Below are 27,612 nucleotides of genomic sequence, written 5' to 3' on the forward strand. Positions count from 1 at the left end.
AATATTAAGAAAAGGATAGTTGCTACACACCATATTGTGGAGATGCTGAGTCACAGATAGGCACAACAAAAAAACTGTCCAACAAGGCTCACGGCCACACAGGTCTTCATCGAAATAGTCAACATACACACATACAAACACTCATGCAAATGCTTATCTCTCTCTCTCTCTTTCACACACACACACACACACACACACACACACACACACACACGTGTGTGTGAATGAGTTGCACTTTTTGTGTGTGTGTGTGTGTGTGTGTGTTTTGTCTATTCTGATGAAGGCCTGTTTGATGAAAGCTTTGACAGTCTTTTTGCTGTGTCTCACTGCAACTCAGCATCTCCACTATATGGTGAGAAGCAACTATCCTTTTCACAATATTATCATCTACCAGTTGTCTTTTGTTTAACAGAACAGAGCAGACAGGACAGAGAGAATAATACTGATCATATTAAAATAAGTTCTTCAGTAGAATAGAAGTGGGAAACTTGAAACAATCTGACACCAACAACAAATTTCACTATTTCATTAACTATAGATAGTAACACCCTGATAGATACAATCTTCAAACTTTAAGGAGGTTCCCATAAACTATGAATGTTGTATACTATACAGAGCTCCACACCATGAATGAAAAACCATTAACTGCTGTTGGTGTGTTACACTTACAATGAATCCCTAAGAGACAATATTCTGTTATTCATAAAGGTCTATCAGATCAAAGCCAATGCAATTTCTTAACAACTGTTTAGATACAAAGAACTTGACAGAGATAGAGATTCTCAACAGTGGAGTTGACCAAATATTTTATGCCTCCAACTAGTATCAAATGTTTCCTCTGAGTGGATCTGACCTGCAGTATGGTTAGCTTCTTCAATTCATTTCAACTTTTTGGCATGAACCTTAAATCTGTTATCGCGAAACTCTAAACATGTCATACATTTACAGTGCTTTATATTACACATTTAGTTATAAAATAATGTTAATAGCAATTACTGTCAATGAAAGTCCAGAAAAGGAGAGAAGTAGAGATAGGAAAAGACTGGTGGGTGTGTTGGTAGAGGGCAATGCACAATTAGCATGAGGGGATGTTAATTGGGAGTAGGTGATAGGACAAAGGACATGGAAACTGTCAGGTAGAAGATGTGGAGACAGTAGGTTATTGTAAGTTGAGGCCACGATATTTCTGGGACCAGAGAATGTGTTGTATGGATAATACCCATCTGCACAGTTCAGAAAATCTGGTAGTGGAGGGGAAAATTCAGATGTCTTGGGTTATGAAGCAGCCATTGAAATCAAGAATGTTATGTGCAGCTGCCCCCCCCCTCCCCCATGAACCATGGACCTTGCCGTTGAGAGGCCGGACACACGCATGATTCCTGAAGAGGGGCAGCAGCCTTTTCAGTAGTTACAGGAGCAACAGTCTGGATGATTGACTGATCTGGCCTTGTAACACTAACCAAAACGGCCTTGCTGTGCTGGTACTGCGAATGGTTGAAAGCAAGGGGAAACTACAGCCGTAATTTTTCCCGAGGGCATGCAGCTTTACTGTATGGTTAATGATGATGGCGTCCTCTTGGGTAAAATATTCCAGAGGTAAAATAGTCCCCCATTCGGATCTCCGGGCGGGGACTACTCAAGGGGATGTCGTTATCAGAAGAAAGAAAACTGGCGTTCTACGGATTGGAGCGTGGAATGTCAGCTCCCTTAATTGGACAGGTAGGTTAGAAAATTTAAAAAGGGAAATTGATAGGTAAAGTTAGATATAGTGGGAATTAGTGAAGTTCGGTGGCAGGAGGAACAAGACTTTTGGTCAGGCGAATACAGGGTTGTAAATACAAAGTCAAATAGGGGTAATGCAGGAGTAGGTTTAACAATGAATAAAAAAATAGGAATGCGGGTAAGCTACTACAAACAGCATAGTGAACGCATTATTGTGGCCAAGATAGACACGAAGCCCATGCCGACTACAGTAGTACAAGTTTGTATGCCAACTAGCTCTGCAGATGACCAAGAAATTGAAGAATTGTATGATGAAATAAAAGAAATTATTCAGATAGTGAAGGGAGACGAAAATTTAATAGTCATGGGTGACTGGAATTTGGTAGTAGGAAAAGGGAGAGAAGGAAACATAGTAGGTGAATATGGATTGGGGGTAAGAAATGAAAGAGGAAGCCGCCTGGTAGAATTTTGTGCAGAGCATAACTTGATCATAGCTAACACTTGGTTCAAGAATCATGAAAGAAGGTTGTATACATGGAAGAACCCTGGAGATACTAAAAGGTATCAGATAGATAATATAATGGTAAGACAGAGATTTAGGAACCAGGCTTTAAATGGTAAGACATTTCCAGGGGGAGATGTGAACTCTGACCACAATCTATTGGTTATGAACTGTAGATTAAAACTGAAGAAATTGCAAAAAGGTGGGAATTTAAGGAGATGGGACCTGGATAAACTGACTAAACCAGAAGTTGTACAGAGTTTCTGGGAGAGCATAAGGGAACAAATGGCAGGAATGGGGGAAAGAAATACAGTAGAAGAAGAATGGGTAGCTTTGAGGGATGAAATAGTGAAGGCAGCAGAAGATCAAGTAGGTAAAAAGACGAGGGCTAGTAGAAATCCTTGGGTAACAGAAGAAATATTGAATTTAATTGATGAAAGGAGAAAATATAAAAATGCAGTAAATGAAGCAGGCAAAAAGGAATGCAAACGTCTCAAAAATGAGATCGACAGGATGGCTAGAGGATAAATGTAAGGATGTAGAGGCTTATCTCACTAGGGGTAAGATAGATACTGCCTACAGGAAAATTAAAGAGACCTTTGGAGAAAAGAGAACCACTTGTATGAATATCAAGAGCTCAGATGGAAACCCAGTTCTAAGCACAGAAGGGAAAGCAGAAAGGTGGAAGGAGTATATAGAGGGTCTACATAAGGGCGATGTACTTGAGGACAATATTATGGAAATGGAAGAGGATGTAGATGAAGATGAAATGGGAGATATGATACTGCGTGAAGAGTTCGACAGAGCACTGAGGGACCTGAGTCGAAAAAAGGCCCCGGGAGTAGACAACATTCCATTAGAACTACTGACGACCTTGGGAGGGCCAGTCCTGACGAAACTCTACCATCTGGTGAGCAAGATGTATGAGACAGGCGAAATACCCTCAGACTTCAAGAAGAATATAATAATCCCAATCCCAAAGAAAACAGGTGTTGACAGATGGGAAAATTACTGAACTATCAGTTTAATAAGTCACGGCTGCAAAATACTAACGCCAATTCTTTTCAGATGAATGGAAAAACTAGTAGAAGCCGACCTTGGCGAAGATCAGTTTGGATTCCGTAGAAATATTGGAACACGTGAGGCAATACTGACCCTACGACTTGTCTTAGAAAATAGATTAAGGAAAGGCAAACCTACGTTTCTAGCATTTGTAGACTTAGAGAAAGCTTTTGACAATGTTGACTGGAATACTCTCTTTCAAATTCTGAAGGTGGCAGGAGCAAAATATAGGGAGCAAAAGGCTATTTACAATTTGTATAGAAACCAAAGGGCAGTTATAAGAGTTGAGGGGCATGAAAGGGAAGCAGTGGTTGGGAAGGGAGTGAGACAGGGTTGTAGCGTCTCCCCGATGTTATTCAATCTGTATATTGAGCAAGCAGTGAAGGAAACAAAAGAAAAATTCGGAGTAGGTATTAAAATCCAGGGAGAAGAAATAAAAACTTTGAGGTTTGCCAATGACATTGTAATTCTGTCAGAGACAGCAAAGGACTTGGAAGAGCAGTTGAACGGAATAGATGGTGTCTTGAAGGGAGGATATAAGATGAACATCAACAAAAGCAAAACGAGGATAATGGAATGTAGTCGAATTAAGTCGGGTGATGTTGAGGGTATTATATTAGGAAATGAGACGCTTAAAGTAGTAAAGGAGTTTTGCTATTTGGGGAACAAAATAACTGATGATGGTCGAAGTAGAGAGGATATAAAATGTAGACTGGCAATGGGAAGGAAAGCTTTTCTGAAGAAGAGAAATTTGTTAACATCAAGTATTGATTTAAGTGTTAGGAAGTCGTTTCTGAAAGTCTTTGTATGGAGTGTAGCCCTGTATGGAAGTGAAACATGGACAATAAACAGTTTAGACAAGAAGAGAATAGAAGCTTTCGAAATGTGGTGTTACAGAAGAATGCTGAAGATTAGATGGGTAGATCACATAACTAATGAGGAGGTGTTGAATAGGATTGGGGAGAAGAGAAGTTTGTGGCGCAACTTGACTAGAAGAAGGGATCGGTTTGTAGGACATTTTCTGAGGCATCAAGGGATCACCAATTTAGTATTGGAGGGCAGCATGGAGGGTAAAAATCATAGAGGGAGACCAAGAGATGAATACATCAAGCAGATTCAGAAGGATGTAGGCTGCAGTAGGTACTGGGAGATGAAGACGCTTGCACAGAATAGAGTAGCATGGAGAGCTGCATCAAACCAGTCTCAGGACTGAAGACCACAACAACAACAACAACAATGTGCAGCTGCCTGTTGTGCCACAGGGTGGTCCACTTTGCATTCATCCTGGTGGACAGCTGGTTTGTAGTTATATAAGTTTAAAAAGCTGTGCAATGATTGCAGCAGAGCTGGTATATGAAATGGCTGCTTTCACAGTTGGTCCGGCCTCTGAGGCCTATCAGAGAACATGTGTGTGAATTTTCTTTCTTTTCTGAACAAGGCTTTGGCCAAAAGCTCACTGTGTAACAGTCTTTTCACTTTGTTTTCAAATCAATGTGCCATATTTACAGTGAGTACCAATCTATCCCTTTCATAACTATTACTATTAATGTAGAAATATAATGGAATGTTAAAGATATAGTCAAATAAATACAAAACTACAGGAATTTAAGTACAGATCTAAGTGAATAACTTCCAGCTTACATTAATGGAGCTATTACTGGCAGCCTTGGAAGAACTCAAGGTTTGATACCAGATACAACTATAAATACATCTAGACATATTGTAACTACACCACGCTACATCGTCTTTACTGCATGCCCAGCAATTCTCAAATCTATGTATACCCAAGTGTGTAGCGATTGCATTTTCTTAATTTATTTATTTGTTTTTAATCTTTTATTGTTCCTATTAATTATATTTATTTACATTTATCATCTTCTAAGTTGTCAAGACTAGAATACTACACACCCACTTCAAGGCATTCATCCTCACGGTTTCCTGGCACACCCAGTAAATTCAATACTATGACAGCTACTAAGACAAGTACGGACTTCCCATGGTTTAAAGATACAAATTAAGATTTCATATGTCAGAGTATTACTATGTTGAGTTACTTAACCAGGGAAATTAGTTATCAATAGACTGCGGATTTTTGGTAAAAGCCTATTGTGTTCCTGAGTTCCTATTTGCATAAAAATGTGTACTTATGCATTTCATGACTATCTACACTTAATAGTGTTAATTCTATAGGACCTAAAAAAAGCCTATTTCGACGTTAGTGACTATTTTTGCCTATTTCGGCTTTAACATCCTAAAAAGTGCCTATTTCATCATATAAGACAGTGGCTCCAAGTTTTTCCACACTATACGACAGATGGAAAAAATATTTTCTGCCCAGCGTGCAGGAAGGTGGCTAGTTGATATGTGCTCATGCTTCGTATTTGCCTAACACTTCGGTCTTTTTTAATTCTTTTATATCGCTATCCCTGTTAATACCAAATACTCTTTATAGGTGTTTTATTATTCATATGTAAAAAATAGATCACGGATCCTTAGGTTAACACCTATTTTTTTTCCTAATCTCCAATTTGCATATAAATTGGTACTTATGAGTTTCATGACTAACTAAACTGAATACTGTTAGTTCTATAGGACCTAAAATTGCGTATTTCGACATTGATACCTAATTTTGCCTATTTCGGCATCAAAATCCTAAAAAGTACCTGACAGAGTTCTTGTGTTTTCAAAGATTAGAAAAAGGAAGTTAACTTAGGGCTTTATGTCTCGTCGAAGGCGAAAGTCATTAGAGACTCTTTACAATTCCTTTACTTGCCTTACTACCAACAGCACTCGGCACGGTTGAATGGTCATCCACCCAAGTACGCGCCGAGCGCGACAGTGCTTAACTTCAGTGAGCGAATGGGAACCGGTCAAAGATTTGAGTTACACATTAAAATCAAACGTGGAGTACTAAATGATATATTTGAAAATATTTCGTTCGTAGGATTCTGGCCAACTGTGTATTTTCGCAAAGAAACGGTTTCATAGGCCTTAAGTTGAGCACGGATTAAAAAATCACAATGTTAATCGTAGACGCGCTCTATAGCTAAATTACTGCCCTTCGAGCATTTTCTCGCTGCTGTCTACAGGCAGTCCTATCAAACCACTCTGTTTTCGTGAATTTTCCGGTTCAAAAAATAATTTGCCAGTAGTGAGATGTTTTCATCTGAAGCACCGGTAGATTCCATTCGCTTGTTCAGAAGGGGTGGCCATCTGTCAGGTGCCATCAGGTGCCATATGCCCAGCAACGAGAGATGGGAAAATTATTTTCTTCCAAGCTTGCAACAAGGAGGTTAGTTGATGTTTTTCTTAGACTTCTTATTCTCCTGTCACTTAGGATTCTTTTTTATCGCTATCCTTTAGTAATATGAAATACTCTTTATATGCGATTCTAAACTGGATTTCCCTTTTCTTTCATATTAGGTTTCAAGTGTTAAGAAATTTAACCTTAACTCCGCATGCAGATGGAATCGCACATAAAGCTAATGTTGAACGAAAGTCAAAATTGCAGCAAACTCTTTTAACCAATAAATCTGGTGAATCCTCTGAAAAAAAACAACTTCTAACTTCTGCGGTGATTTGTGTCACGCACTTGTGGCAGCAAACATCCCCTTTCGGAAACTAGAAAACCCTATTTTCAGAGGTTTTCTTGAGAAGTACTGCCATCAGTCTGTTCCTGCAGAGTCAACTTTACGTAAGAATTATGTGGATTCAGCTTACAATGCTGCATTGCACAGAATCCGTGAAGATGTTGGAGAATCTTGTATATGGATATCTGTGGATAAAACTACTGACAGTCTCGGCCGTTACATTGCAAACCTGATTATTGGCAAGCTAGATCCAGATGCTCCAGCCAGGGCTCATTTGACTTACTCAAAACAGCTTGCAAAAACTAACCAACAAACAATAGCACAGTTTATGAACAATGGGCTTAAGGTGCCATATCCAAACGTAGTGGATGAGAATAAGGTGCTTCTGGCCGTCACTGATGCTGCTGCATATATGATAGCAGCGTTTCAACTATTAAAAATATTCTACCCATTGATGCTGCACGTAACTTGTGTAGTGCATGGGATCAACCGCATAGCAGAGCAAGTAAGGCTACAATTTCCTAAAGTAAATAAAGTCATGTCTATGGTGAAGAAAATTTTTGCTAAGGCTCCATCAAGAATACAGGTATTCAAAGAACAGCTTCCAGATGTCCCATTGCCGCCAGAGCCTGTTGTCACCCGCTGGGGCACGTGGCTGATAGCAGCAGAATACTATAGTACGCATCTCTCAGCTGTCCAGAGGGTGGTTGCAAATATTCCGGAGGATGCTGCATCCGTAACTGCAGCAATGGAGTTACTCAAAGATTCTTCTTTAAAACGGGACTTATCTTACATTAGGGCCCACTACACATTTATGGCAAGAATTAACTTCACAATTAGAAGGCTCAGGGAGACCTATCTACGACAATATTTCTTTGCTTGAAGAAGTCAAAATGAAAATTAATGAAGCGCCAGGTGAAGTAGGGGAAAAAGTACGGGCAAAAATGCAAACGGTTTTGCAGAAGAACACTGGCCTGAAGGAGTTGTGTGCAGCTGCCGACATACTCAGTAGAAAATCCAGCACTTCTGACTGCAGCATTTCTGCCAAAAATGAAGTACGCCCCTGTCACATCTGTTGATGTAGAATGTACTTTTTCAGCGTATAAATTGATTCTGACTGACAAGTGCCACAGTTTTTCACTAGAAAACCTAGAAAAGATTTTGGTTATTTATTGTGAAGCCAACTATGGTCAGAATATGTGAAACTACGAGTGTATTAATTAAACCATTGCCACATCTTTTTTACAGAGATTTTTACCTTGAAGGAGCTCAAAAATATTTGGAGTTACGTTCAACATTAATATTGTAGATTGCTGTGCTCTGTAACTGTGTAAATATTCATTCTCCTTGTTTTAATGACTAATAAGATGTTCATACTGTCAACACTGTGTATTTTAATTTATTTTTATTTTCTCTGCATCATTTTTATTAGAGTCTATTTTAGGTTTTATATAACCTAAATGAACTACTGAAGGAGCCTATTTTAGGTGCCCAAAACACACTTTTTTACGACCTAAAAATCTGTGCTCTAGTTATCAATACTAAATGATCACAAGTTTTCACTTCTTCAGCAATAGAGAAAAAAAACAGATTTGCCCTCTGGCTTGAAAAGGAGAATTGACATTCCCTCCTACTTTTAATAGACACAATAATAAATCTTATTTTTGCCCCTCTTTAGATGACAGAGGCGGATTCATGCCTGCAGCAGGCCTAAACACCTAAAAGCACACATCAGCTGTTCATCATTCTGGAATAGAGAATCTTTCTTTGGAAGCTGTACATAAAAGAATGAGGGAGGACTGGCAAGGAGAGGAGATGAATCAGTCGAAACTACAAATATGAATTTTCTATTTTACTCTAAACAATGCATTATATAACAGAAAACACTAACTTACACTGGCCCAAGTTTCTCATCATTGCACCGATCCTGTAGTGTACTATAATAAACTGGAAATTTTTGTATTCTCCAAGACCATTTGGAAACTTCATTGACAGTCTGGAGTGATGTGTGGACATGAATTTTTCTGTTGTCTGCATGATACCTCCGAAAAGTTATGTGGCCGTGTAGTCCACCTTGTGATATGTAGGCAGTCAGTTCTAGACCACCGCAGCATCCTAAAACTGAAAGAAAAAATGTTACAATGCAGATAGTTAACACTGCAAACCTGTTTTGAGAAGCAAAGGCTCTAATAATTATTAGATCTTCCCCTCTTCATACATACTGCAGGGTGAAAAACTCCACAGAACAAAATCAATACTAACAAAACAGCACAAATGCAATAATGATGTTTTACTTGAATTGAAGTGTATTATTAAAAACTTGAAACTAGTTTGACACTTTGACAATAATTGACAGATTATAAGCAGATAGACTGTGCTTTCTAAATTCTATACAGATGAAAGTTTCTGTTTGCACAAATAATCAAAAACTATTTTTCAACAAATGTATCAGTGGTTTAGTGGCCGTGTAGCTCCATGGAAAAGTCCAAGGCTATAAATAAAAAGACCCCAGAATTTTTTCTACCACTTGCAGATTCTTTCACCCCTGCCAGTTATTTGTTAATGTGAAAAATGCCATGTGCATCATGGTTTGGATTCCATGTAAAACTGTAGGTTCCCCTATAACTGGCTGGGTAAGTCAGTCCAAATTTCAGAAGAAGGCCTGAGAATACCAACTCCGACAGAACTATTGTGAACTGGTTACGGTTGTAGACAGCTATGAGTTAAGTGTGTCACTTTTCTATAATTAAAGGGACATCTTGTTTATAGTGATGTCATTAGATTGATCAAAGGAATTATCTTCAACTACCCCCCCCCCTCCCCCCGTGCACCACAATCACACAAAAAAGTACTTGTCAATGACTTGTCAATGATTCTATGATTTCATTGCAAATCTGTACAACTTTCTCTTCAATGAACACATTCTTTCAGTCTGCATATCTTCAAACTTGTTCTCCTAAGTTCTTAAACTCAATATTGAAGTTTACCTGCACTACAGGCAATCAGTACAAAACCATGTCATCAACAAAACAAAGCTGGTTGGTTAGTTCCATGGTCTGTGGATCATTTGTATGATTAATCATAATGATGTGGAATGAGTCACTTTATATTCACATTCATATGTAAATATGGCTACATACTGATCATCTACAACAATTTTCACACATCACAAAATTCATGTAATTGATTGTCACTCCCCAAGATTTTCCATGCCTTGAATTGCAAATGTCGCTCAACTAAGTTGTTTGTGGAATTCAAAAATGTACTTTTCCTAGTTTAAATTCTTCTCAGTATGGCCACCTAAATTTTTTGATGTTTCCACCTTATTTATTGTCTGCCTCTAAACAGCTAAGTGGTCAGTGTGATTGACTGCCATGTGGGATATCCAAGTTTGATTCCTGTCACTGCCAAAGACTTTTTCCTTGGTTGGAGGACTGATACTGGGTGTGCATGGCCCCATGAGGCCATCTGAGGAACTACTTGACCAATTAGTGGTACTTCTAAGGTCAAGAAATCTGACAATGGCTGGGACAGCAAGCCTTTGCATGGCAGAGGATGACACGGTAGTCAGTCAGGCCCAGTTGTCTCGTCTGTGACCAGAAAGTGGAACTTTTAATTTGTTCACCCTATTTATTATTTCCTCATTATGTGTTACACTTATCACTAGTGTAACAATATTATGGGAAGGAAAGTTGTTACCATATAGCGGAGATGCTGAGCTGGTGATAGGCACAACAAAAATACTTTCACAATTAAAGCTTTCGGCCATTGGCCTTCATAAAATAAATGTCATGTGACTAGGGCCTCCCGTCAGGTAGACCGTTTGCCGGGTGCAGGTCTTTCGATTTGATGCCACTTTGGCGACTTGCGCATTAAAGGGGATGAAATGACGATGATTAGGACAACAAAACACCCAGTCCGTGAGTGGAAAAAAATCTCCAACCCAGCCGGTAATTGAACCCAGGCCCTTAGGATTGACATTCTGTCATGCTGATCACTCAGCCACTGGGGGCGGACATTGGCCTTCATCAACAATAGACACACACACACACACACACACACACAAACGCAACTCACACACATGACTGCAGTCTCTGGCAACTGAAACCACATTGCCGCAGTCATGTGTGTGAGTTGCTTTTGCATGAGTGTGTGTGTGGGGGGGGGGGGGGGGGGCATATGTGTGTCTATTGTTGACAAAGGACAATGACTGAAAGCTTTAATTGTGAAAGTCCTTTTGTTGTGCCTATCTGCGACTCAGCATCTCCGTTGTATGGTGAGTAGCAACTTTCCTTCTCATAATATTGTTACATTCCATCCTGGATTTTCCATTGTTTGATTATCACTAATGTAGTACCTCTAGGAGTGCAGAACTGAATATTGTGTCTATTTGAAATTGAGAGTGAGACCATTTGCAAAAAACCAGTCAAAGGTAGTTTTAAGAACATCATTTACCACTTCTCCTATTACTGTATTTATTTTTGGATTGATTACAATAATAGCATCATTCATAAAAAGAACTAATTCTTCTTGTTGTATATTAAATGGAAGATTATTTACATATTTGAAGAACAATAGCAGACCTAACTTGGAGAACATCATATGTGGTTTCTCCTCTGTCAGCAGAATCTTCCTACATGGGTTTAATTACTAGGTACAACCTTCTGCATTCGTTTGGTTAGATATGACATCATCCACTGTTTGGCTGTAACATAAATTCCATAATACCTCTATTTACCTAGGAGAATATTGTTATTCAGACATTTTAAAAATTGATGAGTGGACGTGTACATGGTATTCTTAGTTGAGCATCTCTTCTGAAATTCAAACTGCGATTTACTGAGGGTGTTGTTATTGTTCAGTTGGAATACTATTCTAGAATACATGACCTTCTCAAAAATTTTGGAAAATTATGTAATTAATGGAAAAAGTGTGTACTTATTGTCATCTCTCCTATCATCTTTCTTATAGAGAGATTTAAAAATGGCATATATTTCTGGAATAATGCTTTAACTTACTGATGTGTTACATATTTCTGATAATACAAGGCATACTATATTGGAACAGATTTTTATTACTCTGTTGGAAACACCAACAAATCCAGATGAGCTTTTATTCATGAGAGAACATACAGTTAGTTAGTTTCATGTTCCACAGATCATTTGCATAATACACAATAATAATGTGGAACAAGTCATTTTATATTCACATCACAAATTAATTTGTAGCTATGGGTACATGCTGAACATTTATAAGATTTTCTTAACTGTACAGAAATGAGTTAGTAATTCCTACCATCACCTTTTACAGATTACAATAATAGAAATTCTTCTATGTAATTGAAGGCATTGTAAGGAGTACTTTTTCAGTTTCTTTCCATATTTTACTTTTCTATCTGTCAGACACTTTATACCACTGCGTAAGTGATCAAAACTTTTAGTTGCGGCACTGTGCATCCCTTTTTTTTGCTAAATAAACCGTAATGTGGAGTAATGAATGTCATATTTCCTTCTAATGGTGTAGTTAAATGCATCATTGTTATTTTGAACTGCAAAGGATTGTTTACAACAAATATCTTGAAGAAACATATATACTGTAAATCACTAATCAGTATACCCATCTCCTTAAAGAGATTTCTACAAGATGATCATGGGTGAGTACCACATATTATTCTTACACCACATTTTTGAGAAAAGTACTGAACACTTTCTATCTTAAATATGAGTGACCCCAGAACATTATTCCATATGACATTACTGCATCAAAAGATGGAAAATATATCATGTTACTGGTTTGTCTCTCCCCAAGATCTGTAATGATTCTAAGTCCAAATGTGGCTGAATTAAGTTGTTTTAGGAGTTCAAAAATGTTCTTTTTCCAGTTTAAATTCTCATGAATACAGACACCTAAGTATTTTGGAGTTTCTACCCTATGTATTTTTTCTCATCATGCGTTACATTTATCAGTGGAGTAGTACCCCTAGATGTGCAGAACTGAGTATGCTGAGTCTTTTTAAAGTTGAGGGCGAGACCATTCACAGAAAACTAGTCAAAGATACTATTAAGGACACATTGTTTACCATTTCTTCTGTTTCTGTATGTCTAGCTTGGACTGATTACAAAACTAGTGTCATCTGCATAAAGAACTAATTCTGCTTGTTGTATATTAGATGGGAGATCGTTTACATACATGAAGAACAACAGTGTACCAAATACAACTTCTTGATTATGTATGGCATTGTCCATTGGATGGCTATAGCACCAATCACATACAATTTCAATTTATCTATGAGAATAATGTGATTCACACAGTCAAATGCCTTAGACAGGTCATGGATGATACCAATCCATGCTGTTTTATTATTTAATATTTGTAAAATTTGGTGAGTGAACATATAAATGGCATTCTCAGTACAGCATCTCCTCTGAAATCCAAACTGTGATTTTCTGAAAATATTACTGCTGCTCAGGTCAGATACTATTCTGGAATACATCAGCTCCCCAAAAAATTTGGGAAATGATGGCAGCAGTGAAAAGGTCAGTAATTATTGACATTTCTCTTATCACATTTCTTAAACTGGTTACACAATGGCATATTTCACTCTCTCTGGAAACATGCCTTGAGTTAGTGATGCATTGCATATTTCAGATGAGAAAGAGCTTATTATATGGGAACAAATCTTTAGTGCTCTATTGGAAATACCATTAAACCAGGTGAGTTTTTATGTTTGAGAGAATGTACAATTTTATTAATTTCAGAAGAAGAAGTTGTAGTGATACATTCATATGATTAAATTTTATAAGAGTTACTTTTTCAACACACTGCTGTGACTTCTCTCTTGAACTGTTTATTCCTATACTTTCTACTATATTTAAGATATGTTTATTAAATATATTTGTAACTTGTAACTAACAATTCATAGCCCTTCCGTTTAGTTCAGCAGTCACATCATGCTCTGTGCCTTGTTGTCCTATCTCTCATTGCACTACATTTTATATAGCCTTTAGTCTGGTGACAGAATTACTGATTTCTGACATTATGTGCATGTTCCTTGGTTTTTTATAACTTTTCTCAGTAATTTGTTTTCTGCAGGTATTGTTCTTTTCCTTTCACAATGTACAACAATAACATGAGCTTCAAAATGGTATATAAAGTATTCAATCAAATAAAGTATGATAATTTACAACACTGCCTGTGAGCTACAGTATGTCAGTATTCTACTGTTTTAAAGGAGTCAGTTAGCTTTCTATGGTGGATCATTTCATACTGTTTCTTCAGTGCATTTTTTGTTTTATGCTCATCAGGTGCAAAAACTCAATTTGGTTCTCTTTGTTGCTCCATCCATGTAATTGCTTTGTTTATATTATCCAATATTTCATGCATCATCTATATTTTTTTCTTCAGCTTCATCATCTTCATCCTTGACTGCTTCACTAGTCCCATTTCAAACAGCGACAGTAATGTCCTTGTCATCTATGACCTCAGAAATTGGTACTTCATTGCTGACGACTACCCAGCAGTTCAATTTTTCAAGATCAATGTTGCACTGCAGAACATCACAGAACATCAGACTGAATGTCACTGCTGCTGAAATCTGTGTCACTACACTGTTAATCTGTTGCATTTTCTTCAATGGAACACTTGTTCCAGCATTTTCTAATAGTGGTCGGACTGATGCTTTGCCATGCCAGGCCTACTGAACATGCAACACAGTTAAGATTCAAGAACATATCTTTTGCTACACTGAATTTACTATTGAAGTGAGCAGTTTACAGTGATAATGAGCCTTAAATGTGTGTATGATGCCCTGATCCATCAGGTGAATTAATGCAGTCATGTGTTTTGGCAAAAACAAACCTTTTATTTTTCCATCTTCTGGTTGCATGGATTAGTAGAACTTCTTCTCTCAGCTTAAGTGAGCTTAGGTGCTCTCTCATTGACAGAACAACTCTTCCTGAAACCAATTGGTGGAAATGTCATGTCATCCAAGCATTCTTTGAATCCCTGTAAATGGTTTGTAATGATGACCATTTACATGCTTGAAACAGGCTTTTACTTTTACGTCCACAAATAGTTTTCAGCTTATGGCTACCTGATTTATTTGTGACAAAGAGGAAGGTTATTCTGTCTTTATTCATTTTTAAACCCATCTTACTTCTCGATCTTTTTGTATCAAGAGTTCTGGTTGGAAGCAATCGATAATAAAGTGCCATTTCATCACAATCATACACTTGATGATGATTTAAATTTTTATCTACCATTTCTTTGTGTAGAATTTCAGGAAACTGTGAATCTGATTCACTGTCACTGGATCTCATTTCTGTTTCAATGGTCATTTCGTGAATTTCATTGTGACATCTCCATTTTGAAAACCATCTGTCGGAAGCTATAAAATCTTTCCTGGCATGTAAATCAAAGTGAAATTTTTCAGCTTAGGGTTAAATAACTGGTCTCAGAAGTGGCACACCTTCACTTCACCACCTAACCATCAATAAACACATTTGTTGAGATCATTGTTTTTTTTCTAATTTAATCCCCTTTTCTCCATTTCTAGATCACTTTCAACTGTGTTTACAAAGCTTGTAAGTCTTTTCTCTTCTTTTACCCATCCCAGTTGTTTCTTCAGGTACACCACATTCATGTGATGAAATTACTTTAGTTTCACAATTTTGTACCAATCAATAATTTTTAGTTTATCACCCACAGAATAAGCTTTCTGTTTTTTGATGTCATAACAACACAGAAATCTAGACAATGAATGAATGAATAATACATGACCCACATGATGGTTGTGCTCATTTTGTTTATTGCCAAGTGCTGTTGCAGAGTTACTTTGTTGACTGTGTCACAATGTTAACTGTGAGATGTGTATTCAAGCTTCTGTCCAGCAACAATCATATGTCGATACGACAAAATAAAGGTTGAGTTTAATTACACCCATCTATTTTGGTTATTTTTTTAAAGAGCTTGGAGGTTACAGTAATAAATTATACTGTAGAAAGCCTACACGCAGATTGTACAAAGGTTTTTTCCTTTTTAAAAAAATTACACTGAGAGTGCAAAAATCATTCATAAATGATAGTTTATTTTGGGTAACATATTTTATACAGTGTCATATCTGAGTCCACAGTATACTGGATCGCAGTACATCGGGCTTCTACAGTACTGTAATCCATCGCTTGATCCATGCTTTTTTTCATGGCCGTTTAACGTCCTTTCTAATTAATTTATGTGGAAATGGTGTTTTGAAATAATGACATAAATTTATCATGGAACACATTCAATTTTATGTTCACATTTGGTTCATTATAAATTTCATGTCGGATATTCACTTGTACACTGTTATTAAAAACATTTGTCCAGGAGTCTTTAATTATTCTAATTGATTTGCAGTGAGAAGTATCCATGCTGTAAGCCACAAACAGTGCATCATGATCAGAGAGCATTTTCTACAGGGTAAATAGTTATTTTCTTGGTTTGAGTTTCAACAAAGAAAACATTACAAATTAGGGTCCTTGTGTCTTTCTCCATCTGTGTTGGAAAGTTAATTACTGAGATCAAACTGGAGGATCAAAACAAGATTTCCAGATAATTTTTCCCACAGAATCCTTTACAAAATCTATACTGAATTCACTGCACACTATTAACCGCTAGCTGCTGTCTGATGGATAGCATGGTAAGAAATCCAGATATCTCATAAATAGTTCAGATTCCCAGTGGGGATCTATACACATTTACAATTAAAAGTGAACTTTTTTTCACAAGTATACACCTCTATGTGCTGATCACTACAATATCTACTTGTATCAATGTTTTTGAACTTGGATTCCATCTTGATATATGTAACAACTCCTCTTTCCCCTATTAGTTCTGCATGAGTAAGCTCCTGAAGTGTAATCTTTTATATGTAAGTTATCTAACGCTGTGGTGGTCAGATAGGCACAGGTTGTCTATCTTTTCAGAGGTTTCTAAATTTTCCGAACAGACAGGAATCTCTTAATTTCAGAAGGAGAAATTGGTGACCCATTCATAGTATTGTATTTTTATCAACTCAAAATTAACATTTCCATTGCTACATTATTACTATCATCCAGGGTATTTAATTATTACTGCTATTTGGAGGACTTTATTCAATTCCTGGTAATGTAAAGGATTGGGGAGAAGACTGGAATGGGGTACGCTCAGCATCATGAGGCCAACAATGGAACTACTGTACTTGGAAAAGTAGTGGTTTCAGTTTGGGTAAGTTGATATTAATGGCCAGAAGAGTGGGATGCTAAGAACATATCTCTTCATACCAGTACCCAATGACTTATGAGGCAGAGTATGCAATAGCATGGTCTATGAGGTCTGAACATGAGGTTTCTTTTTTTATCTTCCTCCTTCATGTAAAAGCATGTCCATGATCATATGGCAATATCAAAGTAGTGCTGATGCAAAGCTGTCTGCAACCTGAAGATTATAACTCCACAGAGGGATGATCCCAATGGATGTAGTACAACCTGGCTCTCCTCCAACTTGATAACCGACTTATCTAGCCAATTACAAGAGGACCTGTATTGCAACGAGAAATTCAAAATTACAGTTCAACTTGGCACCCATTCATCAACTTTCTTCTTCTTCTTATTATTATTATTTAAAGGTTTGTTCTATACATTTTTCTAGCCTGTATGTAATAGCAAGTTTTACATGAAGGCACTGCTGGACATCTGCAGATCCAGTTACCTAAAAATCAAAACACTTTGTATGAGTGCTTGATAATATCGATATTTTTAAATTTATACAGAAATAGGTACTCAAACTCATGTTTATCTTAAGTACCAGCACCTTAGCTTACCGTAATCAACAGTATCAACTAGTGATAGAAAGAAACTGTGACAACAATTCAAGTGTCTTGAATTAATACTTCTTCTATTTCACAATTTGTCTCTTTCAAATCATCAGCTTTGTTTACAGAATCAATACTTAGAATAAGAACAATGCTATTCCCATTGACTTAGTCATTTATTTTGGCCCACACAGATGTCTGCCTGTTTTCAATAATCTGCCAACAACTACGAAATGTTTAGTTACTTATAAAGTAATATGGAGGAGCCTAGAAGTGTACTACATGCTTGAACACATAAATGATTAGCATTTCAGTGCCACCACACATAGTAGACAGAAGTGATGCCCTGTACATTCTGTATATAAGGGAAGTCTATAGGGTGGTTTTCTCATTCAGAAATCACATTTGAATATACAGTTGTTTGTGACAGTATAGTGTTTTGTCTTATGTAAGAAAAAGAAACATCTAACAGCATATGACAGAATTTGCTGCTTGATCAGTGTCTCTAAAGGTTGTGGTTTATTGTTCTGGACACTGCTGCACGTGTAGTTCACCACCACCTAACTGTCATGTTATTTTGAATTGATGGTTCAAGAGAACAATACTCAAACCACAGGGGATTGGAGTGGCCCTGTGCGACTAGTGCCTAAGAAGATGGACATATTGTTCGCTCAGCTGTACAAGATCATACAGCGAGTCAGGAAATTGGCTTCTTTGCCGCAAGACAAATGTCCATACATCAGTGAAACAATATTTGCAGAATCATGTACTGTCATCATTATTGCAGTTTCCCCTGATGCTGCAGCAGAGACTAGTGTGCTGGTGCCAGCCACTACAACTGATCAATTCTGGTTGAAGCAGCACGGAATGACATACCCGTATTTATAACCCAACCTCAGTTCGAGTTAATACCTGACCGAATTATTGTCACTGCTGCAGCTAGACAGTTCTATACAAAATTCACACCCTGTCTTCCAGCAGATCACCCGCAAATTTAATTATATCTTCTTCCTACTACACTGTATATGTGAAATAAGTAAAATTTTGTTATTATCTCTGGTCTTGCAATTTTAATGACCAGTAATGACCAGTAATGTAACATATCTCAGGTTGATTCCGTATTTCTGGATTTCTAGAAAGCTTTTGACACCGTTCCTCACAAGCGACTTCTAATCAAGCTGCGGGCCTATGGGGTATCGTCTCAGTTGTGCGACTGGATTCGTGATTTCCTGTCAGGAAGGTCGCAGTTCATAGTAATAGATGGCAAATCATCGAGTAAAACTGAAGTGATATCAGGTGTTCCCCAGGGAAGCGTCCTGGGACCTCTGCTGTTCCTGATCTATATAAATGACCTGGGTGACAATCTGAGCAGTTCTCTTAGGTTGTTCGCAGATGAAGCTGTAATTTACCATCTAGTAAGGTCATCCGAAGATCAGTATCAGTTGCAAAGCGATTTAGAAAAGATTGCTATATGGTGTGGCAGGTGGCAGTTGACGCTAAATAACAAAAAGTGTGAGGTAATCCACATGAGTTCCAAAATAAATCTGTTGGAATTCGATTACTCAATAAATAGTACAGTTCTCAAGGCTGTCAATTCAACTAAGTACCTGGGTGTTAAAATTACGAACAACTTCAGTTGGAAAGACCACATAGATAATATTATGGGGAAGGCGTGCCAAAGGTTGTGTTTCAGTGGCAGGACACTTAGAAGATGCAACAAGTCCACTAAAGAGACAGCTTACACTACACTCGTTCGTCCTCTGTTAGAATATTGCTGCGCGGTGTGGGATCCTTACCAGGTGGGATTGAAGGAGGACATTGAAAGGGTGCAAAAAAGGGCAGCTCGTTTTGTATTATCATGTAATAGGGGAGAGAGTGTGGCAGATATGATACGCGAGTTGGGATAGAAGTCATTAAAGCAAAGACGTTTTTCGTCGCGGCGAGATCTATTTACGAAATGTCAGTCACCAACTTTCTCTTCCGAATGCGAAAATATTTTGTTGAGCCCAACCTACATATGTAGGAATCATCATCAAAATAAAATAGGAGAAATCAGAGCTAGAACAGAAAGGTTTAGGTGTTCGTTTTTCCCACGTGCTGTTCGGGAGTGGAATGGTAGGGAGATAGTATGATTGTGGTTCGATGAACCCTCTGCCAAGCACTTAAATGTGAATTGCAGAGTAGTCATGTAGATGTAGATGTAGATACACTCTAGTACTTGGTCAGGTCTTTGATCGCGTGGGTCATGAAATTCAACTTGGCCAACTAAACTGCTACAACATTAATGGCATTCCTCTTGCATGGGTGAAGCCTTACCTTCATTATAGAAAACAAAGGAATCTTATTGATCGCCCTAGCAAACACCATGCTAAAACCACATAACACCACTTCTAGACTTGATAATGGTGTCATTTTGGCAAGGAAGAGGGTTCACTAGTTTGTTCAGGTATGACATATCCAATTGAAGCCACTCGTTGGTGATTAGATCTAGCAGAGCTATCAAACTGTAGAGCATCTGATTGCCACATTGGCCACAATTGCAAATAATTCTAGACATTTTCTATGCAATTTCACAGGCTAGTTGAAGTGTATTTGGGTGCCTGAAGTTTGTTAAACCCAGAATGTACGCAGCCTTGTGAACACCACTGTTGTCACCTTGGAAGATGGGAGTATCCACAGCATACTCACCATGAAAACGTCGAAGAAAGGGCAGCATTTGGTCACAGACAGAATGTTGAAATAAACATCTGGGTGCACATTCTTGGTAACTTGAATGAGTGGGCCCAGGTCAGGGTACAAAACAAATCCCCCTAACATTACAGAACTACTCTCTGCCTGTACTACACTCTTTACAAACAGCTAGTTAAAACAACTCACTGGCCCATTGTCAAACTTGACTTCTTGCATCTTCAGAAACAGAGGCAAAATCACAACTTGTTACACTACACTACATGCCTCAATTTCGCTACTGTCAAGTTTGTGTGTTGTATAGCACATTGAAGGCATGTAGCTTTATGTGCCACTGCAAGCAATGGCCTTCTGTAAGGTACCCACCTCCAAATGTCAACTGCTTACAGTTGCCTCCATACTGTTCACTTGGCAATAGTTGAGGTTGCACTGCATTCACTGAAAGCAGCAGTTCCTATAATTTTGAAACTAATTTTCATTGACAAGCAGTAACACTCTTCTCTAGTACTTGTTCGTTAGGAGCTTTTAATGACCACTGTGCTTACTCCATGTTATATGGCTGTCAGTCATACACCATTCCTTGTAGTCATGTTGAACAATTTACAGTTTGTGTTGAGACAACAACAAATCAGGCAGCTTCACTCATTGTGTGGTCACGAGCAAGTCCAAACAAGATAGCTCCATTTTTGGCATTCTGTTATGTTTCCAGGTCAACCGATCTTACTGCATTGGTTCCAGACTGGCACATACATAAAACTTCACTGTCATGGCTTGTGTCAGATGTGGAGTGTCACACAATTACCTGGTACAGTTTCTACATTATCTGTAGTACTCCAAAGCAACCTGTGTACCCTTTTACAAAGATGTCTAGTTAGAATTTTGTCCAATAAGCTCAAAATGAGGCATCTGATATGGTTCAGTACTGGGACCACTATTGTTCTTAGCTTACATACATAATAATTCACTGCCCTTTGCAGGTGACACAAGAATCCGCATACAACTTCAGCAGATAAAACTTAGATGTATATGCAGTTTGAGTGAATACTAAGATGGTGTTTAAATATATCATTACTGAAATGTACCTGTAAAAATTATCATTTCTGTATGTTTTTTTGATTTGCGTGTACATATAATGTGAAACATGTAAAACCTTTGTGTGATTATGGACTATTTCTGTTTAATCATTTGTTTCATTTATATATATATATATATATCGAAATCAAGTTTGATGTTAATAGGCTATTGTATGACACACCCAATACTCTCAGCTGGATTTTCAGCTGGAGTCCATGGGCAAAGAATAAATAAATAAATGATAGCTGAAAAGGCTTAAAACTGGTTCTCAGTTAAAAGTTTAAGTCTTACTGGTAATCTCACAATGATCCATTTTATGCTATCTTAAACAATAAAAAATGTCTTTCTAGCGCCAGAAGCTAAGATTACTGACCATACACTAAATGAAAAACTTTTTCTTCTTTGTCTTCAACTCTCATGTGCTTGGAAGCATCAGTGCAGCCAGGGCTTCTCTTCCTTCTCCAAATCACTTTTACCTATAGCTTTGGTTATTAGGCCAATGGAGAGTGTTTTGATGGGGCACCTTCCCCATTGTTCAATTGAACAGTATATGCCCAGTAGTCATGGTTTAGGCAAGACATTTCCTCTTACCCATTTACGTATGGTTTTCCCACAAATTCTCATGTGGCTGACTGCAGTCAGTGGTCGCCAGATGGGGTTGCCAGATCCCTATGCCAAAAATCTAAATGAAATACCCTGTGTAAAATTACTTTGGCTCCAGCTGGATAACAGGTTAATCAAGAAACTCAGTAGACCATGTTTTGTCCTTACAAGCACCTCCCATTGTGATGGCTTATTCATTCCCTGTTGCCCTATGGAATTATCTTCTTGGGCAGTGCACATAAAGTGTTTATTCAGCAGAAGCAGCCAATAGGAATATTGTATAGGCAGTATTACATTTTGCATAGGGCTAATCCTTTTGAAGGGTATTGGAACACTTACACTCACTTGCTTATGCGTTTGCATCTTAATGATTTTTGTTAATGACAAAAAATGGTTTAAGCTGAACTGTGATGTTTACAATCACAAAAAACAATTTCCATTTCGACTTTGTCTCCTTCTCAAGAGTTCATAGTGCAGTTATGCACTGGTGGATAGTTATAAATAAACCCCTACCAAGCAAAATAAGGAACTGGGAATCTCAACCAGTTCAAAACAAAATTAAAACATACCTTATTAGCTACTTCTTCTACAAATTATGTGTATATCTAGACTTAGGGATTTAACAATTATGTTGGCTTCAAGGCAGTAGGTGTAAAGCAGCATGATAACGTCTGTCACAACTAGGTTTTTTGCTCTTACATTTGTTGGCTCCACCAAAACACATCCATAATGTCACATTCCAACCTAACCTAGGCCTTGGGCTAAGCCACAGATCAGTCTACCACCACAACCAGGTTCTTTTGCTTTCACATTCATTGATTTCATGGACTAACAACCAAACTGTGGAAAAAAAAAAACTGAAAGGTCATATCAGAACAGCCATTAACATTATGTCACATGTCAAAGCCGACAACTAGTATCGAATTTTCCACTTGACTCATATGAATAGCATTAGAACATGCGTATTTTACTAATGGTGTAGTATACTGATTAAGTTTCCTCAATTTGTGTTTTTCCAATGTATACCTTGACTCATTAACATCCCTTAAGGTTGGTGAAACCTACAGAAATGATAAATTAATATAATGTGTAATAATGTGATCTGCTTAAGCCATCCCTGTAAACTATTCTTATTTTGGCATAGCTTGGCTGCAATAGCATATGTACACATTATCTCTCCTGTAAACAGGCACTTACATGTTTGTTTTTAGCCTAAACTTTTTAATTATGTAAACTAATACATATAATTTTGGACTTTTTCCACATCTTTGAGCACTATCTAAATTAGGGTCTGTGAAAGGAAAATTAGTACATCAGTTTTTTGGTGTGTGTGTGTCACTTCCTTAGGAATTATTTCCTCGCTACACATATGTGGAATGATTAGGGTATCTGGTTTCTTTTAATGTCAAACACAGATAAGTTTAAATATGGGCGAACGTCCTCTCTATGAGTCCATCACTAAAAAATTATTTATTCCTCTTATCAATGTGCTTAGTCTATTTATTTATTCGTGTTACAAGTGTAATTAGGCAATTTTTCCTCGAATATCAGGGTTGTTGATTTGGGTGGATCTACTTTGCTAAAGCGTTCGTGCCGACAGAATATACTGCAGCAGGCACAGAAATTTAAGGCACAGCTCAAGTATGTGCCGTCACACGGATACATTTTGCTCTGGTCTTTACGATAGTACTTAAAATAAGTGAACCGGACACAAAGCGTATAAAAGTCAAATCTGTTTTTCTTTTCTACGAATAAACAGCTTAGCAGTTACATTCTTTGAAGCAAGACGTGCTGGTTATTGTTTCTACGCTCGCCAAGTGCTGCTACCTACGCTTTGTTGGAGATTTCAATGCGTGAGTGGCACAGACACACATACATGACAAGCAGCTTACACAGCGACGCAAGTCGTTAAGGATTTTTTCAATAAATATTACTTACTTGTGAAAAAAGTAAAACAATAGATACCCCACTCCACCATTACAACACGCTGTCCCGTTATTAAACGCAGCCAAAAACCTACGACATTCTCGATCAGCTGTTGCAACGGAACTTTCTAACGTCACAGCAAGGTCGCAGCAGACATACAGTATCTAGGCCATGTTGTGGTGCACAGTTCCGAAAGTCTAGTTTATACTTTATATGAATTTCAACTACGCGCAGTGTACGAATAAACAGTTTGTGCTTAATCCGAGTGTGTTATTGTCATCTCTAGAGCGAAATGAAGTGAAAGTTAAACTCGCAGATCAACGGAGAGCACACCTTCTTTCACTCCCTCTCATTTTCCGAACAGTTTGTATTCGAATGCGGACTGTTGTACATTATTTTGCTGCGGTACATCGCGCCCTGAATGTTTTCCTATTGTTCGTATAGCCTAAGCTAAGAGCTTTATTTCCGGAAGCTCTCCTACCAGCAGGTTGTGAAACACGTGCTCAGGAAGGAAGTAGTTTTGTAGTATGATCAGGGCACGTCTCAAATCATCAAAGTTACTCGACAAATTCTAAATCAAATGGAAATCATAACCGAACGAACATTACAGTCGCGAAACTGGACTGTGATTAAGACGCTACCCATTCAAGTTAGTTAAAGAATGCTTGGAAATCAGTTGTTACTTGTATAAAATATATTTTAAATGACTGGAGGAGCGCTCCTTTGCAGTTTTTATGTACCAATAAGCAATTTACTTTCTGTTCTCCTTAATGTAACTGATTTTTTTATGAAGCTTGACGACAGTGTAGTCCTATATTTTGAAGAAACCTTTTTTTTCTTTTGGAAAATATGTTGTCATTCATAAAAGCTCTATGGATTTTGACTCCCGAACAAAATAAAGTGTTGAGGGACTTAAAGTGACTTATTACCAGTACAAAGGAACTGTGATTTATGTGGATTCCGTCAGCGGTACGAGACGCAAGAGATTTAAACTTGCACCGAGATCAAGGTGATTTACTTGTATGCTGCTATGATGAAAATTAAAATCATGATTCGATAAACCTGCAGACGGCTTTGGCACTGATTATTGAAACTCAAGTAGCAATACCGCTACATTGTTAAAACGGTTACTACAGCCACATTGTGTCCGCCCCTGGTAGGTGAGTGGACGCCGGCACGGTAGCTCAGCGTGTAAGGTCAGAGATCTGGTTGGCCTCTGCAATAAAAATAACAGAGTGACAAGATCAACAACGAACTTCAAAGGATGTCATGTGACGTCCGCTACGACGAAATACAACGAACCATAACGAAAAAACAAGTTGTCAGCGCGACGCAATGTCATACCTAACGAGCCGGGTTCGATTCCCAGTGGGTTCGGAAATTTTCTCCGCGCAGGGACTGGGTGTTGTGTTGTCCTTATCAGCATCATTTCAGCCCCATCGACACGCAAGTCGCCAAAGTGACGTCAACTAGAAAGACTTGCACCAGGCGGAGGCCGTAACCTCACGGCATTTCCATTAACGCCTCATTGTTATTTTCACTTCTGTTGAAGGTGAAGGAGCGGAGCAATTGCCCTCCGGTCTCGATAAGGTGTTCACGTTTAGCGCTTTATGCTTCGCTTTGATAAGATAGTTGTTGATGTTAAGCTTTTTCTTTGATTTTGGTTGTTAGGCTTTGCCTTCGGTACTCCCATACAAAAACGATTTTGGGTTTTCAATTTTTTATTGTACGTAACCTTAGTAAAATCTTTATCTGGCAATCTGCGCTGGAGACTTAGCTACTACAGATGTTGGCAGGAACACAATTACTATGGAGGGGTCTCCCAGATCGCCTTTTTATTTTATGTCAATAAAACCATTGTTTTGGTGAATATATATTTTTATGACTACCAGTTACTCGTTACACTTTTTGGAAACAGGCTTTATGGAAATTTGCATTTTTTAAACAATGTAGAATTTAAAACGCTTTGAAAACTAAAACATAAAAAAATTATTTTAAGTATTACTAAAATAACAGCACGTAGTTTCCTCTCTAGTCACTCAAAGATTATCATCAGGGAGATAATATTACAGATTCGGAACTTAACTGTACTGAAAAACATTTCATCTATGACAAATTGTGTTTGGAATCAGCTTTGAGTTTACTATTCATCGTTTCAGCCTTACAGCGATTATTCCACCCTATAATTCTATCAAGCGAGAAATTTCGCCAAATTTTTATTTTAGAAATCAAGAAGACAGCCTATGTATTCTCCTGAGGCCCTAACAGCACCCTGTTGAACGGACAGCTTGTTTCCCACTTCAAACAAGGACAACAAAAGATTGGTGTTATTCGTTTTTCAAAAAATTATTTCTGTATTTGAGGCTCGTAATCTCCAAAACAGCAAGTTTACGACGAGGCTTTTTGGAATCTGTTGCAGTCCAGGCAGCTGCGATGCAACGTTGAGTTGCTTTGTTCTTACGTTACTTAGCGGCTTCTGTTTTCTCCATCGAAAACATCTTTCTGTTCTTACCAAAGACGTACGTTTCTCCATCATCATCTGTCACATCTTGGTCACTTTCAGTCTTCTTCTCCGAATTAGTATCGTAATCACTAATTTCTCGAAATCAGGTCCATTATCACTGTCACCAAAGTTTCATCTGAGAAATCACTAAGGTGTCTCGCATAGAAAACGTTGCATGGAAGGTCTACCATTCCTCACCACGGAGAAATGGTAACGTTCAACAAAAAAACGACACGCAAGCACTATGGTACGTCTGTGAGACCTCTCAAGGACTAAAAATAAGGAACAAATTGCAACAACAATGCCAGATTTCTGGCACACATCCAATAGGACGATACTCAGAAGAGTCGACTTCAACTCACAAGGATGTGTGAAATATCAGATTGTGACAGATAATGAAATGTAACACACACATATAGTTTTTGTTGAGATATATATTCACTCCACTGTAGTGTCACATTTGCCACATAATGCTTGCTCATACCCTGAACAACAGTAGCATAATTTCCTTTGCATGAGGTAAGAATTTTACACTTCTCTCACCTTTGTTGTCCGCTGTGGCGCGTCTTTAGTGTCTGCACGAGCCTGGTCCGGCTCTCAAATGGCTCTGAGCACTATGGGACTTAACTTCTGAGGTCATCAGTCCCCTAGAACTTAGACCTACTTAAACCTAAATAACCTAAGGACATCACACACATCCATGCCCGAGGCAGGATTCGAACCTGCGACCGTAGCAGTCGCGCGGTTCCGGACTGAAGCGCCTAGAACCGCTCGGCCACCGTGGCCGGCGGTCCGGCTCTCTATTTCTTGCTGATACATACTGTGCACGAAGCTCTTCGCACAAATCAAAATTATACTTCCATCTGCTAAGTTGCTCACCAGTCACTTCCTTATACAATTCCTAGGAATTTATGGCAGCCAAATCAAGAACGTTATAAAACACGTGAACTGGCCAACGTCTTGTACCGACTTTTATGGAGTACATCCTTGCCATTTGATCCACGACGTCGACCGTAAATTTTGTTTCATTGTAAAATCGAACTGTTTCAGGAGTCTTCCTCTGACTTTCGGACATAGACACATGAGAGTGAAGTGAACTCACTAACAAAACATT

General features: G+C 38.1%; 1 protein-coding gene across 5 annotated transcripts in view; it reads right to left on the reverse strand.

Moving 5' to 3' along the window:
* LOC126474916 (uncharacterized) overlaps nt 1-27,612 on the reverse strand; it is a 408,277-nt gene that overhangs the window by 208,573 nt on the left and 172,092 nt on the right. For 3 of the 5 annotated variants that reach the window (XM_050102418.1, XM_050102416.1, XM_050102417.1), the window contains one exon: nt 8,772-8,997. In XM_050102418.1, the coding sequence (XP_049958375.1) occupies nt 8,772-8,997 (226 nt within the window). Of the gene's footprint in view, nt 1-8,771; nt 8,998-23,900; nt 23,959-24,007; nt 24,177-27,612 lie in introns of those variants that run through there. The other 2 variants (XM_050102419.1, XM_050102420.1) reach the window with 2 other exon arrangements.

The sequence above is a fragment of the Schistocerca serialis genome, chromosome 4 (assembly GCF_023864345.2).
Source record: "Schistocerca serialis cubense isolate TAMUIC-IGC-003099 chromosome 4, iqSchSeri2.2, whole genome shotgun sequence".
In the NCBI taxonomy this organism is placed as follows: domain Eukaryota; kingdom Metazoa; phylum Arthropoda; class Insecta; order Orthoptera; family Acrididae; genus Schistocerca; species Schistocerca serialis.